At 37.5% G+C, this 17946-nt stretch overlaps 1 protein-coding gene across 2 annotated transcripts in view; it reads right to left on the bottom strand.

The window, feature by feature from the left end:
* Aff2 (ALF transcription elongation factor 2) overlaps positions 1–17946 on the bottom strand; it is a 530318-nt gene that overhangs the window by 353473 nt on the left and 158899 nt on the right. Inside the window, exon 2 of one of the 2 annotated variants that reach the window (XM_075957146.1) lies at positions 7891–8011. In XM_075957146.1, coding sequence (XP_075813261.1) covers positions 7891–8011 — 121 coding nt within the window. Of the gene's footprint in view, positions 1–7878; positions 8012–17946 lie in introns of both variants that reach the window. The other variant, XM_075957147.1, reaches the window with a different exon arrangement.

Below are 17946 nucleotides of genomic sequence, written 5' to 3'. Positions count from 1 at the left end.
TTCTGTATTGACACAGACATGCCAAAGTGCTTCATATTTCTCAGACCCCCTTCAAAACGTTCTTCTCAGCATTATAACATAAATTTGAGTTTCAAAGTTGCAAACTACAAAAGTATCCCCAAGAAGATAGTTTCCACCCACAACCAAATCTGCAGAGAGTCAATATTCTATTCCATTGTGACTGTAGTACAGTAAAAACAAAGAAGAAAAACAAGTCAGTAAGGGACATGATAGAGTCTTTCTGCCAAGAAAAAGCAGCAGGTGCAAGGGAAGGGTTCTCGTATTGTATAGTTTATGAAGCATTGATAGTATTGGATAATTTATGAGGTCATGATTTAAGGCAGTACAGACCTACTGCCACAAAGTTTGATTTTCTATTTGATAAGCATTTCCATTGTAACAATAAGGAAGAGTTTTTGTGTGTCTATAATTTTACTAATAATTTGGAAACCAACTTGAGGACTGCCATTGCATATTTGGATACTCCAAGGACAGGAAACCCATCATTAGTCTTGGTCTATGGAATTTTTTCTGGCATGCATCATTTTTTTCTAGTGTTGTGATATGATGATAAAATGAGAAATATTCCTCATTGATCTACTAGTGAAGCCTTAACATGGGCACAGCACCATATGACAACTGATTATCATTTCCAGAATAAATAAAATTACCATATAATAAACCTGTTTCTATACTACAATTACTTCTCTTAATAGTTATGGCTTAATAAAAAAAAGCTGCTCATCAAGGACCAGGGCAATAAGTGACTATGCCACTACCCTAAGCCTGATTAAAGCTTTCTTTGTCTATCCCAACCTGATGTATCTTTATACTAGCAAGGATGTTTGATGTGGGAGTGTCATATATCAATCTGTTGATTTCATTGGCTAAGCAATAAAGAAACTGCTAGGCCCATTTGATAGGCCCACCCTTAGGTGGGTGGAGTAAACAGAACAGAATGCCGGGAGGAAGAGGAAGTGAGGTCAGACTCCACAGCTCTGCTCTCAGGAGCAGATGCCTCAGAGAGAGACGCCATGCTACCTGCTCCAGGGAAGACGCACGCTATGAAGCTCCGACCCAGGATGGACTTAGGCTAGAATCTTCCCGGTAAGACCGGTGCTATACAGATGATAAGAAATGGGCTAGTCCAGGTGCGAGAGTTAGCCTAGAAGAGGCTAGATAGGAATGGGCCAAAGCAGTGATTAAAAGAATACAGTGTCTGTGTAATTATTTCGGGGCATAAGCTAGCCGGGCAGGCGGCTGGGGGTTGGGGACGCAGCCCCGCCGCCCCTATTACAATAAATGGCGCCCATCGTGGGGCTCGAACCCACGACCCTGAGATTAAGAGTCTCATGCTATAAACATGGCTACAGCCAGTACCTCAGCCAAGAGGCTGAAAAGCTAAGGAATGGGCTACATCTAGCCGTCAAAGCCACGCCTTTAGTCCTACTGAGTGAGATTGCTTGGTAAACTAAAGCCTCATGTGGTCAGAAAAAGAGAGAGAGATACAGTAAAAAGAGAGATTCAAAGACAAAAGAAAATTTTTAAATGATTTAAAGTGTGTTAAAAATATATGCAGACTAAAAGTTAAAATTCTTAAAGTAAACCTCTGTGACTTCAAGGTGTGGTAGCACACGCCTTTAATCCCAGTGCCTTAAAGGCAGAGACAAACAGATCTCTGTGAGTTCAAGGTGTAGTAGCAAACACCTTTAATCCCAATGCCTGGGAGGCAGAGAAAGGTGGATCTCTGAGAGTTCAAAGACAGCCTGGTCTACAGGGTTATTCCAGGTCAAAGATATGCGCTCAAAAAAACAAAAACTTAATCTAGGAATGTCTCAGCTTAGATTCTTAAGTGCCTAATGATTTAAAGGCGCAAATCAAAAGTGCTCCTGGATATTAAAAAATTGCAGATTCACAATAGGACAGATTCAGACCACTAAATGAGTCACACTGTTGGATGAATGTACGTAGGCTTGGGAGAGAGAAGAAAAAGAATATAGAAAATAAAGTTAATGTTTAAAAAAAAGGGTAAAATCTTTAAAGAGACAGAGTACAGATAGTTAAGAGATTAAAAGAAATAAAGAAATATAAGCCACATAAAAAATGGAAAATTCACAGAGAGTCTGGATTATGTACATTGTGTTTTCTTTAAAATTTTTGACTGTGAAGGAGCTAAGTACAGAGAGACATTTCATTACATGGGCTGCCAAGCTAAACCAGAATGGATATAAGGGTATTACGATTTCAGAATTTGGGTCTAAGGATATGATGCTTTGGAGAGAGTCTTCTTTTGTTTTCACAGAGGATGAGACTCTATGGATTTCTTCTATTCCGATTTGGTATGATGGACCACGTCCTCCTGAAGGGTTGCTGTGAACATCTTCAGAAAATTGCTTTGCTCAACTGCCGGCTGAGATGACCCTGGCACACAGGTTATACCGTGAAAGGCCTAATTAACGACGCCCCCATTCAGCAGGAAGCAGTTTGGAGAGAAAAAACTGCGCCCATGTTCCCAAATATGGTTTATAAAACGTTCTTTTACATTTAAAGGGGATATGATATAGACATGAATAATTTGCATTAGTATAGATTTTGCTTTATTGATAGAGATTTAAGGTCAATTTTGTTATATGTATAAGTGTTTCTGATTTTGATTAAGGTATTGTGATTGTGTAGTTCATTTAAATATGTACTGTATAATTAAGAAATATAGGTTGTTAATGGATAATCGATAATAGTAAAGCTTGTAGTCATTTTAGTTAGATTTTCTAGATATATAGAGATATATTTTAGATAGACATTCTTCATGTCTTTCAAAGATTACAGAATAGGACATTTAAATGTTTTAATAACTTAGGACTTTTCATGACAATGAGACACTCTGCTCCTGGCAGCACCAATCTACTTCAAGAAGAAGATGGGCATCGAAGAGGATCCTTCTAGTGTTTGATAGCCATTTGGGCAAGAAACTGTTCTTGCCTGGACTATTGCATAAACTGGACACAGAGAACCCGCAGAGAGAGGACTACTGAACTTCCCTAAAGGTGAAATAATCTTTCGGGGTTCCTGATTCATGAAAGAGTCTGCGAGACATTCTGCAGGACACAACAGATAGTGACTGAACTGACTTTGAATTTTCCTGCTTTATGGAAATGTCTGCTGGATACTATGGGCCTGAAGGCTGAAGATGGATGCCCCAACAGTACAGAGGAACTTTGGGTGACTGTCCAGGCAGTGAGATGTCTCTGTCATTTCTAGAGTTTAAAAGTTGCTTTTTTCTTGTTTGCTTATGTAGTATTGTATCTTTCTGGAGTCTTTGATGGAGTTAAAAATAGTTAGTTATAGTTATAGTTTTCCTTAGTTATGATAAAGATTATTGTAATTTTTACTTGATAACTGTTTTGTTATATGTAATTTTGCTATGTTAAGGTTAAAGCCTTCCTTTTTTTGTTTAAACAGAAAAAGGGGAAGTGATGTGGGAGTGTCATATATCAATCTGTTGATTTCATTGGCTAAGCAATAAAGAAACTGCTAGGCCCATTTGATAGGCCCACCCTTAGGTGGGTGGAGTAAACAGAACAGAATGCTGGGAGGAAGAGGAAGTGAGGTCAGACTCCACAGCTCTGCTCTCAGGAGCAGATGCCTCAGAGAGAGACGCCATGCTACCTGCTCTAGGGAAGACGCACGCTATGAAGCTCCGACCCAGGATGGACTTAGGCTAGAATCTTCCCGGTAAGACCGGTGCTATACAGATGATAAGAAATGGGCTAGTCCAGGTGCGAGAGTTAGCCTAGAAGAGGCTAGATAGGAATGGGCCAAAGCAGTGATTAAAAGAATACAGTGTCTGTGTAATTATTTCGGGGCATAAGCTAGCCGGGCAGGCGGCTGGGGGTTGGGGACGCAGCCCCGCCGCCCCTATTACAACAGATGTTGATACTTTGACAATGTTGAAAAGTTCTCTAAATGACTTAAAAAACACACTGCTTCCATCAAAAAATGCCACAAACCCATACAATTCACCTCATTAAACAGCAATCACCATGAAGGTACAAGATTACTAATTTTTATGCCATAAAATAATAAAACCAATGGTTCTTCACATTACAGCAATGTTAAGAATTGGGTGGATATTGAGAAATAAAGATACACACCCCCAAGAAGGGTTCCCTTTTTGAACCCATCCGAAGATGTAAAGCTCAATTGATCAGTTCCTCTTTCATGTTAAAATGCCCATCATCTTTGATTTTTTTTTCCAAAATGGTGGCTATGATTTCTTTCTGTACTCTCTCCCATCTTCATTTTACTCTGAAGATTTGTTACCATTCTCAAGTTCTGCCTCCATTTTTCTTGCTCCGTCTTGTGATAACTTATGTTTTTTTAATTTATATTTGGTTTAATCTCCTTTGGGACCTTGCTATACTCTTCATTACTAATCCCTGCATGTTCCACCTCACCAGGGTAATCTCTAGACACATTAATGTTTCTCTCATGTAAAGGTAAACTTCTATGGGGCTAGAGAGATGGCTCAGTGGTTAAAAGAACTTTCAGACGATCTGGGTTCAATTCCCAGCACATGCATGATGGCTCATAACCACACATAACTACAATTTCAGACAATCTAACACCCTCTTTTTGCTTCAGCACACATGTGTTGCATATACATACCTGTAGGAAAACACTCATATACAGTAACAAAACAAACCTCAATATATAATTGTTTGTTTTACTTTCTTCATGCAAGATAAAATTCACATTGATTATCTGTCTTTCTGTATTTAACCATTTCCTGCCCATTCTCCAAATTGTATCAATTTGTTGCCTACAACTTTCCTAAGGTTTTAAATTATACCTTAACTTTTAAATTTAACAATAAATTTATAGCTCTTAAATTCCCTGGTTTCCTGGGGAAACACTAGTAGCAAATCTGTTCTCCAGAGAATCTTTTATTTCTTTGGTTCTCATTAAAGATTCTTTCCTCTAGTGATCAGATCCTTTTGATTCTTTCCAGGACCCTGCTTTTACCACATTTTACCCCTTAATTGTTTCTATTTCCTAGAAGTCTCATTTTGTCCCTCTTCACATGATACTAGCTAGCGTATATATTCTCACAGCTTTCTTGTGCCCCTCAAATCTCTCCCTTGACTTTTCCTGTGAGTTCAGACTTGGGTATCCAATGACTTTTCCTTGTGATCCCACTTGCATTCCAAATGCAACATGGCCCAAACTATATTATTTTCTCTATAATCAGCCACACTGGTTTCCTCCTAAACTACTTAATAATGAGAACCACTATCTCCTCATTAAGAAATAAACAACCAGACGTTCCTCATCCCTCCTACACTTCCTGGTCATCCTGCAGGAGATATACTGCCCGATACCTCCTCTCTCTTCCTATCCCACGCAGCTTACATCCAGAACACCCCCCACCCCCCGTTTCCCTCCCTCCCTCCCCTCTTTGGCGGCATAGCACTCCCAGCTCAGCCTGCTTGGGCGCTGGGACTGAACCCGAATCGGGAGGGCAAAGAGGAGGGTGGTAGTTCCTTTGTCTCCATAGCCTGCCTGCAGCAAGTAGGGTGGGCCCTTTGTTTGCGAGCTACCCAAGCAGCATGGAGTTCCGATCTGGGCACCAGGAGAGGCATCATTGGGAACCTTCATCTGGTGATGGATGGAGATAGAGACAGAGACCCACACTGGAACACTGGACTGAGCTCCCAAGGTCCCAATGAGGAGCAGAAGGAGGGAGAAGATGAGCAAGAAAGTCAGGACCACGAGGGGTGCACCCACCCACTGAGACAATGGGGCTGATCTATTGGGAGCTCACCAAGCCCAGCTGGACTGTGACTGAAAAAGCATGGGATAAAACTGGACTCTCTGAACATGGCGAACAATGAGGGCTGATGAGAAGCCAAGGACAATGGCACGGGGTTTTGTCCCTACTTCCTGTTCTGGCTTTGTGGGAGCCTAGCCTGGTTGGATGTTCACCTTCCTAGACATGGACGGAGGGAGGCGGACCTTGGACTTTCCACAGGGCAGGGAACCCTGACTGCTCTATGGACTGGAGAGGGAGGGGGAGAGGAGTTTGGAGGAGAGGGAGAAGGGTGGGAGGAGGGGGAAGGAAATGGGAGGCTGGGAGGAGGCAGATACTTTTTTTTCCTTTTCTATCCACTGAGCAATCTCCACACTTGCATCTTGCTTTCTAATGACCTAGGAACACTTTTATTTTATCTAGTGGAAACGATGTGGTAATAGGTTTGAATTGAGCCCGCCTCTTCAATAATTCCAGTGTTATGAAGCAGATCTAACTTGGTTAAACACAGCTCCAGCTTTTGTTGATAAAATGGGAACTTTACAGGCTTGCTCATATCGGATATTTCATATGAATATGTTTTTATATTACTATTCTTCCAATAACTAATGTTCTGATTTTTCCAAAACATGTAATATTTGATTTACATTCAAAAAAAGAAACAAACAACCAGATATTCAATCCTTCTTATCCCATGTTACATTTAGTTAGACATTCAACCTTGTCATTTAAACCTCCACACTTTTCTTCAATACATCCTGTCATGAGTTTCCCTTAGCAAATACAATAGCTCCTTAAAGTTTCTCTGACTATTTCTATCACCAATGTTATCACTCATTCAAGAAACTCTCTTGTCACCAGAGTAGAAATTCCCTGAAAGCAGGGAATCTAAGACAGTGATTAGTACAGAGTGGATCTTCACAATATGTAATTTAAATTAACCATATATCTAAATGTTTAAACATAGAACAAAAATTGGATCAACTGAAATTGTAAAAACATTTTTGGTGTGTGTGTTTGTGTGTGTGTGTGTATGTGTGTGTGTGTGTGTGTGAATATGTGAATTGCTGATCATTTAAAAACTAGTAGTTTAGTCTGTCAGTCTTACAGAACTTGGAAGGTACCCAAGTATATAAATCAAGAACTCTTTTCTTTTTCTAAACCAAAAAGCTTAAATCTTGCCTTACTAGCCACCAATGCAAACCACCAACTCTCTAGACCAAAGTAGAATCTGGACCTACTCTGTTTTCATTGAGAACATTTCTTTTCCAGAAGTCTTTTAACTGATGCCCTTCTTAAATTACCTTTTGAATATTGATTCCTTTATCTCTTTTATTGGTTTAGTCTCATTAAAAATTATACACTAATACATTTTTAATAAAACCCAACCATCCACCAATAATACAATAAAACTCTCCCCTTCTAATTTCTTTTCAGTTACCCCTAATCTCCCCCACCAAAAAAGGTCAGAGTGAGTCATCACAAAATAAATTTTTATAGTTATAGCTGTTTGATCCTTCACAGAGATCCATAGGAGGCTGAATGCCACTGGAAAAAATCAACCTTTCTCCCCTCCATCCTCTGGTTGAACAATCTCCTAGCCCATGACTATTAGATATAAGGAAACAAACATTATTGGCTTATTTTCATTTGCCATGAAAACAAGGAATTTTTTGAAAGGATTATTAAAGCTATCTGTAGCTATTACTAAAGTAAAATGGAAAAAAGTATCAGTCTTGCAGTAGATGATAGTGATTCTGAAGCTCAGTAGTCCTGCCCATTGACATTCTAATGACGTCTTCATGGTTTGCTTGGCTAAAGACATTGGAAGGCATGGTAGGAATATTTTGCTGTAATGAGAGTTGGGCTGTGAGGGGCCCTTTGAAGACAGTCTTACAAGCCAGAGAAAGCAAGTTTTATTTTGGGAGATATCCTTTGAAACTTCCAATTGCCTCCAAAGCAGAAACACATTTATCTTGTAGACTAGCTTTGGTGCTTGAAAATAAAGTTAGTGTTAATAAGCATGTTCAAAACTGTAGCAAAAGATTTGTCCAAAAAGATAAATTACATACATAATCAGCTACCTTGTAGGGCTCCCCAAAAAGATCAAAGCCTGAAGAAAAGAGATCATCTTCTTGCTGAACTTCTTGACTTCTCCGTTCCCATTCCCTCTTTTTAAGTGCACTACGGTCCTGTTCATAGTGACTGACATGAAAAGGAAAAGACAAACAGAGGGAAAATTAATTAGCCATGAAGTAATTTATATTTCCGTTGGTATTCCTAGGAAGAAAAAAAATGTAAGTCAATCCTACCCATGCTGCATAAAGAACAGAGAATCCTTTTGTTTGTTTTTACTAACATCAAAATTAAGAAAGAACCCAGAAATTTGCTCATTAGAAGTTGTACCTGTGGTCATGCAAGAATGTAGAATTCTTCTCCCTTGTTCTTTTTTGATTATTAGATGTAATTTCACACTCTGAAAATCCAGTCTACATTACAGAGGATTGCTGAATTAAGGTTACATCATGTTGTCAACCACCTGGGGCCATGAATGCACATATGCCACATAATACAAAGGAAACAAATGATTAAAGTGTGGCTCTTTATGTAAACAGAAATCTTCCCAAAGTCTTTACCCTATTTTAATTACCATGAGTGAGTTTAAGAACATTAAGCCATCTTATGTAGAAGTGAACACATGCAAATATTAAATTATTTAAATCCTTGCATTCCTTTTAATTTGGATGTTCTTGTTTTGATTTTTTGATTATTTTGTTGTTGTTGTTTCACAATTGACTAGGAGTCCTTTGGGAAAGCTGTTTAGAAAAAAAGGGGTCCTAACTGAAACAATAAACAATTGACTATCATTGAAAGAGATACGAGGCAAAAGCATTTATGAACTTGATATAAAGCTGTTTTATAAAGACTACCTATGAGAGGTTCATCGAATTTTAGACTTTTCCTCTGAAATATTGAAAGTTTCCAGACATCATTTAAGATCTAGTCCAGGACCTTGGAGGTTACAGAATGCAATGTTTCTTTATTCAGAAATTTATTTCTCTGACATGCAACATTTCAAATTAAACTCCAAATCTATGTGATTTATGCTAAAATTGATAATCCCTAACACAAATATCTGAAATTCAAAATTCCCCCAATTATGAAAGTTTAAAGTGCTTACGTGATGGTAAAAGCAGAAAAATTCCATATTTAATAGTAATGTGGCAGGTCAAAATTTAAATGCAAATATACTAAACATACTCTCTAAAATTTCCTTCACATTAAGAGCATAAGATTTATATGTAATATAAAATAAATTCTATGTTTAGATTTGGGTCTTTTCCACAAGATTTATATGTAGGAACCTGAGAGGAGCAATGACAACTAGCTTAGCAAAATATGTCTACTGGTACAATAGTGGCATAGATATTACAGAAGAAAAGAAGCACTTTCTGGTTGAATTTAAATCTCAGTTCATAGGACAAAAATCTATAACTGCATAGGGCAGAAGCCCTAGAAAAGAACCTAATTCTATAATTTTGCCCCTAGGCTTTTAATCTCCATATTTCTATAGTAGTATACTTCTCAACCCTCATCAGAGAAAATTATTTTTGCAGTATATGGTGAATAATCCACAACTGATAAAAATGAAGGCAATATGATATTGTAGAGTTTGCAGGCCTAAGTAAGACATCTGTATCACATACTTCCCACCCCAAGGCTCAGGGTTCATTTCAGAAGAGTGGGTAGAAAGATTCTAAGAGCCAGAGATAGTAGACACATGAAGATTATTTTCTAAATATTACAGAGCTATTATACACACTAACAAATAACAACTATGACTAAATGCATGTATATATGACCCATAAGAGATCAATCCATCTAAATTCCCAGAATGGATAGGAAAGAAGCTCATAACCTCCCCTCAAAAAATCACACACACACACACACACACACACACACACACGAAAAACTACTTACAAATAATGGCTCTGTGAGAAGGAAAAGTCAATTTTCTTAGAGATGTGGCCTCTGAGAGGCTACCCATGCTCTATTAGATTGTCCTACAGCCATGCACACTTGATAAATTTAATTAAAAAAAAAACGAGCACATCAAATTGGGAAGGAAAATTTTGATGAGGGATAAGGAAGAAGTTGTAGGGTAGGGAGTATGGGATAAATTTGACCAAAACATTGTATTTGTATATGAAGTTCTAAATAAAAAATAACCAGGTATAGTAACACAGGCCTTAATCACATTACTCAAAAGGCAGAGAGGCATGTGGAGTTTCTGGTGGTTTGAATAAGAGTGGCCCCTATTTGAATGATTAGTCATCAGGGAGTGGCACTACTTGAGAAGGATTAGGAGGTGTGTCCTTTTTGCAGCAAATGTGTCACTGAGGGTGAGCTTTGAGGTTTCAAAAGTTCACATCAGGCTCAGTGTCTTCCTCTTCCTACTGGCTGTGGAACCAGATGTACAACTCTCAGCTACTTTTCCAGTATCTTATCTGCCTATGTGCTGCCATGTTCTCCACCATGGTGATAATGGACTAAACCATTAAAATTGTAAGCAAGTCCCAATTAAATGCTTTCTTTTACAAGAGTTTTTTGTTTGTTTGTTTGTTTGTTTGTTTAGGGAGGGAGAGTTGATCCTGAGGTAGCAAGAGTGGGAGAGCTGCCCCTGCTCCCCAAAACCTGCAAGACTTGCGAGAACAGGTAGTACAATAGAGTCATCTCTGTTAGCTCAGGTGTGGGTGAGCCAGCCTCAAAGTTTTAAGCATGGGACAAATATCCCCATTTATCATTTTACTTCTGGCAGCATGGGCAGAGGAATGATACCCTCCCGCCTACCCATCAATGTCTGAGGCAGGTGGGAGATCTGACTCTTTGGTCATAAGAATGGGAGAACTATCCCTGACCCCCACCAGCTGTAAGACTCTTAAGTAGACCCTGTGACTCATCAGGGAACTAAATTAAGTTAACCCTGTGAGCACAGGTGTGAGTGAGTAAGCCCCAAATGTGTGAACATTAGAGAGCTATTTCCATTACCTATCCATCTGGTGGGTGGCATGGACAAGAAAGACCTGCCCTTCTCTCCCAGCCTCTCACAGGCCCTAGGAACACCTTGGGCAGGTAGAAGAGCTTACCCTGTGGCCATAAGTGTAGGAGAGCTCTTCCTGTCCCACACCAGGTGCAACACCCAGAACTAAGGATATGATTTTCCCTATTATTCACCCCATCTATGATCTTCTGGAGCACATGAAGGGACCGGACCCAAAGCTGCACTATAATCACAACCTAGGGCAACAACAGGATATCCAGGAAGATCCCTAAGAAGGGCCCAGCATCTATAAGGTAGTAGAAACCAGAGGCCTCAAACCAAACCAGTGACTTTTTGCAATAAACACTTGCAAGTAAAGATAAGTTGAAAGGGGGGTTTATCACATGACTACTGTATCACACTTTAGCTCCCATGATCAATTTTTTAAACTTTTTTTCCCTTTTTAAAATTTTCTCTTTTTTACCTTTTTTTCTTAAATTTTGATTTATTTGGAGTGTGCAAAAGGGTGGAGAGCACATGCAAAGTTATGGGTAAATGGATGGGATCAAAATACATGATATAAAAGTCACATAAAATAAATAACTAAATGAAAAGAGTTTCTTTGATCTTCGTCTCTCTTCACAGCAACAGAACACTGTTAAAGAGGATCTCTGTGAATTTGAGACAAGTTTGACCTGCATACTGAGTTCTAGGCCAGTCATAAATAGATATATAGTGAGATTCTATTTCTAAATAAATAAATAAATAAATAAAATATTTTAAAATTAGGGGATGAATCTGAAATCTGAAAGTGAAATTTAATTATATAATTATATAAATGTGCATAACATAACTAGCAGGTAATTTACATATATTATATCCTATATAATGTATGTGTTTCCTTCTGTATACTAAGAAAATCATATTAAAACTTAATTAGATAATTGTCATACAAATTGCCATAATTAAAAAGGGGGTTTAAAGAAAGATGTATGGTAATATAATAGTGAAGTTGGTGATTTTGAATATATCATAAACTCCAGTGCCTAGTAAGCTATTTCACTTAGAAGTGCCATAATTGTCATCTACAAAATGAGGGTCTAGAGCAATGCTTCTCAACCTGTTTGTTCCTATCCCCTTTGTGGGTGTCAAATGATTCTTTCACAGGGATTATCTAAGACCATCCTGCATATCAGATATTATGACTCATAACAGTAGCAAAATTACAGTTATGTGGTAGCAATGAAAACAATTTTATGGTTGGGACCACCACAACATAAAGAATTTTATTAAGGGGTCTCAGCATTAGGAAGGTTGATAACCACGGGTCTAGAGAATCAACTACACAGTTTAATAAAAAAATGTGATGGATGCTACTACACTTAATAAACCACCCTTCGTAGGAATCTTGGGACTGTCAAATTCAACACTTGGATTGATGAGACTATCATTGGCATAAACAACCTTTATTTTTCCACTTTAAAATGGTGACAACATTTCTACAGTATTCAGGTGTACCTCCATCTTTCATAATATATATTTAGCATTTAGATAAAGTATTGAGGATTTCCTGCATATATTATCACTGTGTGAAGAAGGAAAAGAAACCCTCAGGATCCCTACAAAATCCCAGGCTCCACATAGGGTCTTGAGTAGTCGAGACTGCTGTCATGTCCAGACTCTGAAAGCTAACCTATCTAGTCTCAGATGTCCTCTATAGTTCCAGTCTTCCCTTCAGGCTGAGGTACAAACACTACATGTTAACATATATCCAGTGTCCATGTTGGAGGCTGATTTGTAATTAAGCAGGCATAGGAGCAGCTTCAGTCCTTTTACTATGGCATGGTACTGTAACCTTAATACTACAAATAGACTATATGTAATTCAAGCTCATCAGTTTATCAAAAATGTAAGAAAAATGGTGCCCGAGGTGGGGATCAGTAACAATTTCAAGCTCTATTTGGCATTGTAGAAGTAGGAGGATTTTTGCAATAGAGGACATTCATTTCTTTGCTTTACATAGCAGATGTTTTCAACACAAAAGCAAGAACCGAAGGCTCCTATTTTTGAGTAATTGTGAGCAAAATGTCAGTTGCCTAGCTATCTGTTCACTTTTTGCACCTGACAGCTCAAAATGACAAGTCCATAGATCACATTTAATTCTCCCATGAAGAGAACTGAAGTGCTTTGGTATCTTGGCTTTGCAAACTACCTTCTTCCTCCTCTGAGGGAAAGACATAATTAAAACCCTAAAGGGAAAAAAAAAGAAAGCAAGAAGAAAAGGAAACGTTCTTTAACTTGCATGACAGCCCTTCAAGCGGCCAGCAGTAAGGGCACTTTAGGGGTTTTAGCCCTAGCTTTGATTTGTTAGGAGACTCTTGGCTGCATTTTGTATCAGTTCATTAGCTACCAAATTCCAGATGCAAATTTGAATAGCAGATTGAGCGTGCACACGGGTGTTATCTGTTGCAGGCAAAATTGCCTGCTGCATTTTTTAACACATTTAACAAAGAACAGTTAATTCTTATATCTCTGGTGAGAAAGAATTTACTCTCCATAGAGTTCTACTGTTCTTGGACAGCAACCAAATAGGTCCAACTTTTTTTTTCCTTTCAAGCTCAGCATGGTGTTGTATTGAAAGCTTCACATGGTGAAGTCTAATGAGGAATGAACTACATGGTGATGAGGTTTTCAGTGTATAACGTCACTGATTTCTGACTGAAACCAACATTACTAATTTGAAGCACCAGCTAATTAAAACCACAGCTATGTATTTAGCCTCTTGTTATACCTACTGCAGTTTATAATTATGAGGACCTCTTCATCTACTCAATTAAATTTCTTACAATTCAGGCAGGTTGCGTTTGAACCTGTGAACCCTGCAGACACTGCAACAAAGTCTGTTTGTACCCTGAGGATTTGATGTATCGTATCTTTATGCTTGGACTTTTTTTTTTCTGTGAGGGAGCAACTGGGGAACCAACATAGAAAGCTCAAGCCAGAAATGAGTTGCTTGACATATTGATAGACAATCTGAGTTTATTAAGGAGTCAAAGGAAAAGTGATTCAGGACTATCAAGCCAAAAAACCATCTTCCCATTGAAAGGTTCAGCCCCAAAATTCAACTCATTGTCCCCCAACTCTTATTATTAGAATTTTTTCAATGTTTTCTCCTAGATATAATGGCATTTATCATATTAGGATGATATAAAACCCCTGACTACTGAAAGACAAATATACTCCTTGGTTAAAGACCCAAAAGCCTCTGCCTACCTCTCGTATGTTTTGGGATCCTTATGTCAGCTGTGCCCATACACAGAGGTTTCTTTTATCTGATGTCATCTTACCATCCCTGTTCCACTCAGTCATATAGTAGTAGATTAAGTCCATTTATTTATGCAGGGGGAAACTATAATGGGGAGCTCCCATAAGCTTTCATGAAGTGAGTATCATCAAGAAAGGCCTGAATTTGACTTCATACCATCTTATGTTGAAGTATTTTCTTCTCTTGTCTTCTTTCTCTCATATACTTTCCCAACCTTGTCCTTAAATCTGATCTCAAATGTCCCTAATTTAAATTTTGTACATTAGAGTCCCCAGGTCCATTTGTCGGGCAATAAAACCCAGGGCACATGTAGACTCAATGAGATCTAGAAAGTTCAATTCCGCCCTATCCATTAGCTCACAGTGGTAGCTCACTGGGTCAACAATGCAGACTTATCTTTTAGGATGGCTAAAGCAGGAAGATACTTTAGCAATCATCTAGTTGTGTTGTCCTCATTTTACAGATGAGGAAATTTAACTAAAAAAAAAAAAGGTGATGGTCTTCATAGCAGGTTCCAGGCAAAATTCAGAGTTTGGAAGTCAGATTTTCACATTTCTGAACTAGATCTCACCACCATCCAAGGTTTGACCCTCCTGTTTGCAGAATACTCAAGAATAAACATGAGTCTTATTGTTACCCATTGATCAACTTTCCGTGGGACTGCATTGTATTAGAAACTGTCAGTAGGGAAATACTTTAGAAATTTAATTTGGATTTGAGTATAAAAAACAATGTTTTAATACAAAGGGTATAGAACCAAAAGTGATTATGAAAATGGGCTACATCTGTGGGATGAGGCTGGGATGAGTTGAATTTTAATTTAAGTCTGGTTAGCTTGAATATTTCATGAACCTTAATAACTGCTGCTTACTTAATTTGACTGTTTTGCATAGATACTTGAGGAAACATTAAAAACACTAATATTTTAAAATATTTAAAATACAGTAAGTTAAAATAGTGCTATATAATATGGGACTGACTGTGATCTAGCAGAATAGCACTAAGTACCCATGTCCTAACATCTTTCATTTTCTTAGAGAAATGGGCCAGTGAATAGCCTTTGGTTCCCTTTAATCTTTACTTTGCAAGGCAATATTTACAGCAATATGGTGGGAGAATCTTAGTATTCCTTTATAGGACTCCTTCAGGAACATGGGAGCAAATATATACTTTACCCAAAAAAACTTGTAAAGCACTCTCTAGGGAGAACAGACTTCTCCAGAGTCACCTGTCTTACCTCACTTCCATGTCACCTGCTAGCTTTCTTTTCTTTTAACCCCATCTCATCTGTTTCTTCTTTCCATTTTATTATACAGCATTTATTGAAACACAATTCATATCTTGTGCAATTTTATCTATTTAAAGATTTAAAGTGTACAGTGCAGTGACATTTAATATAGTCACTGAGTTTTACAACCATTCTGGTATGCTTTAGGGAAAAGTTTGACCAACCACCAAAGAAACTCTGTATCTTTCAGAGATCACCAGGTCCTACAATTCTTTAGCCCATACAATACATCCATAGCTTGGTACTTTTTCACTGAATAAATTTTTCTGTTCTGGATATTTTACCTTCATGAAATGATATATGTGGTCTTTTCTATATAGCTTCCTCCATTTAACATAAGCTTTCAAAGAATATCAGTGCTGCATTGAGCAATACTCAGTCCTTTCTGGAGTTGAATACTTTTCACTACATGTGAACTGATGGTCTTATATCCTATCATAATTTTTTAAGAAGTTTCAACTGACACATTTTTAATGGTTTAGTCGCCATTCTATATGCTCACCATTAGACTTTTTAACTTTTTAATGTCAGAATATTTTATTTCCCTTCCCACAGCCCAGGAAGCACTGGGCTTAGAATTCATTCATTTATTTAAAGAAGAGAACATGAAGTTGGTGGAAGAAAGTGGTAGTGGGGGGAATATGGGAAGAATTGGAGAGGAGGCAATTGGGGGTGTTGGATTTGATTAAAACCTATTATATGTAGATGTGAAATACTCATGCTCTAATTAGTTTAAAAGCATAGCATGTGGTTTAGGTTTTAGATAAAATTATTTTGACTTGCCTACCAAAACCCAAACTTGCAGAGTTTACAGCCTCACAAATTACATTATAATCAATAACAAATACCAAATATTAAACTGCAATGATAGTTAAAACATCTACAAATTTTAAAAATATAAAAGCAAGAAAACAGAAACCCAACATTCACTAAATAAACACCTTTCTTTTTTACTGGGAAGAAAGCAAATTTCCATGGGTGTTACCCACTGAGCTCCCAGATAGTTTCTTTCATTTACTAGATTCTTGATCAATAAGTGACTTCATGTTCATAATTATGCCTCTGCTTCCTCGGGTATAAAATAGGAATGATGTTTATGCTCTCTTCATTAAGTTAGTGCAAATGTTGAGCAAGATGGTGATTAAGAAAGGGTTTTGTGCACAAAACCTTTTTTTTGTGATGGTTGATCACAGTTAATAAACAACAATAACATGGTCTAGGTTTACCATACAACATTTCACTACATATTTCTTTGTAATGACATCTGAGTAATTGGTAAGATGTGAATAACAATGTTTATTTAAAAATAGAAAACTTGAGGTGGGAATGTTGTCTTTATACTACCTGTATATTCAAATGTGATCTTTAAAATATCAGCACCAAATGATAATTAAATTAACTGAATTCACAATTTATCAATCTGAATTTCCACATAATAGAAATATTAGTTAATGTTTTCCTATATCTTGGTTCTCTTGCTTGACTTCCCACAGAAATACCCCACGAGTAGTATTTTAAGCTTTCATACCAAGGTCACACATTAGATCAATTAGATAACATTTTTCACGGTGAGTCTCAAGCAATTCACATGCAACAACTTCTGGTACTTCCCCAGGAGATAATAAGTCATAAATAAATGTGTTTATTCAACTCATTTATATGTTCTTATATCTGATGGACTGGACCTGAAACAACCATTTATTTCTGTATTACAAGAAAGCAAATCAAAGTCAGGCACCTTTGGGAAGCTAAAGGATTCTGTTATGTAGAAATCTATATTGCTGATTGGATAAATGCCTTCAAGGAAAAAGCAGTTATTACAAGAATAGACTTGTTACACAGAATAACAACAATAACAAGAACTGAATCCAGAAGCCACAATCTGAACCAAAAGTTGTTCATCTTTCTTATAGAAAACAAGAACACTTGCCTAGGCACAGCAATATACTTAAGTTTTGGTCACATTTCAAGCACAACACAGTACAATTGATCTAGCGTTATGTCTCAATCATGAGTTCTATACAAAATATCTTGGCTTATAAAAGGGCTCTTAGAATATGAGTGGTATAGATGGTTATTTGAAAAGAAAGCATAGATGAACACTCAAGTGTATATTGATCACCAGTTCCATAGTAGTCCAATAAAATGCAATTTTAATTTTAAACTTAATGTTTAATTTTTTATTGTTTTCATTGAGCTATATATTTTTTCTCTGCTTCCTCCTCTTCCTTCTCTGTCTCCCTTTACCTTCTCCCATGATACTCATGCTCCCAGTTCACTCAGAAGATCTTGCCTTTTTCTACTTCCCATGTAGATTAGATCCATGTATGCCTCTCTTGGGGTCCTCTTTGTCTAGGTTCTCTGGGGTTGTGAATTTTAAAACTCCATTATTTAAAGATTCCATTTTAAGAGAAATGTCATTTTTCTATAGAATGACCATGACTGTAACATCCAGCGGTTCCCACCTGTTTATAATAGTATTCACC

This window comes from Microtus pennsylvanicus, chromosome X, assembly GCF_037038515.1.
Source record: "Microtus pennsylvanicus isolate mMicPen1 chromosome X, mMicPen1.hap1, whole genome shotgun sequence".
NCBI lineage: Eukaryota > Metazoa > Chordata > Mammalia > Rodentia > Cricetidae > Microtus > Microtus pennsylvanicus.
The sequence above is the reverse complement of the archived record's forward strand: the minus strand, read 5'-3'. Positions and strand labels throughout refer to the sequence as shown.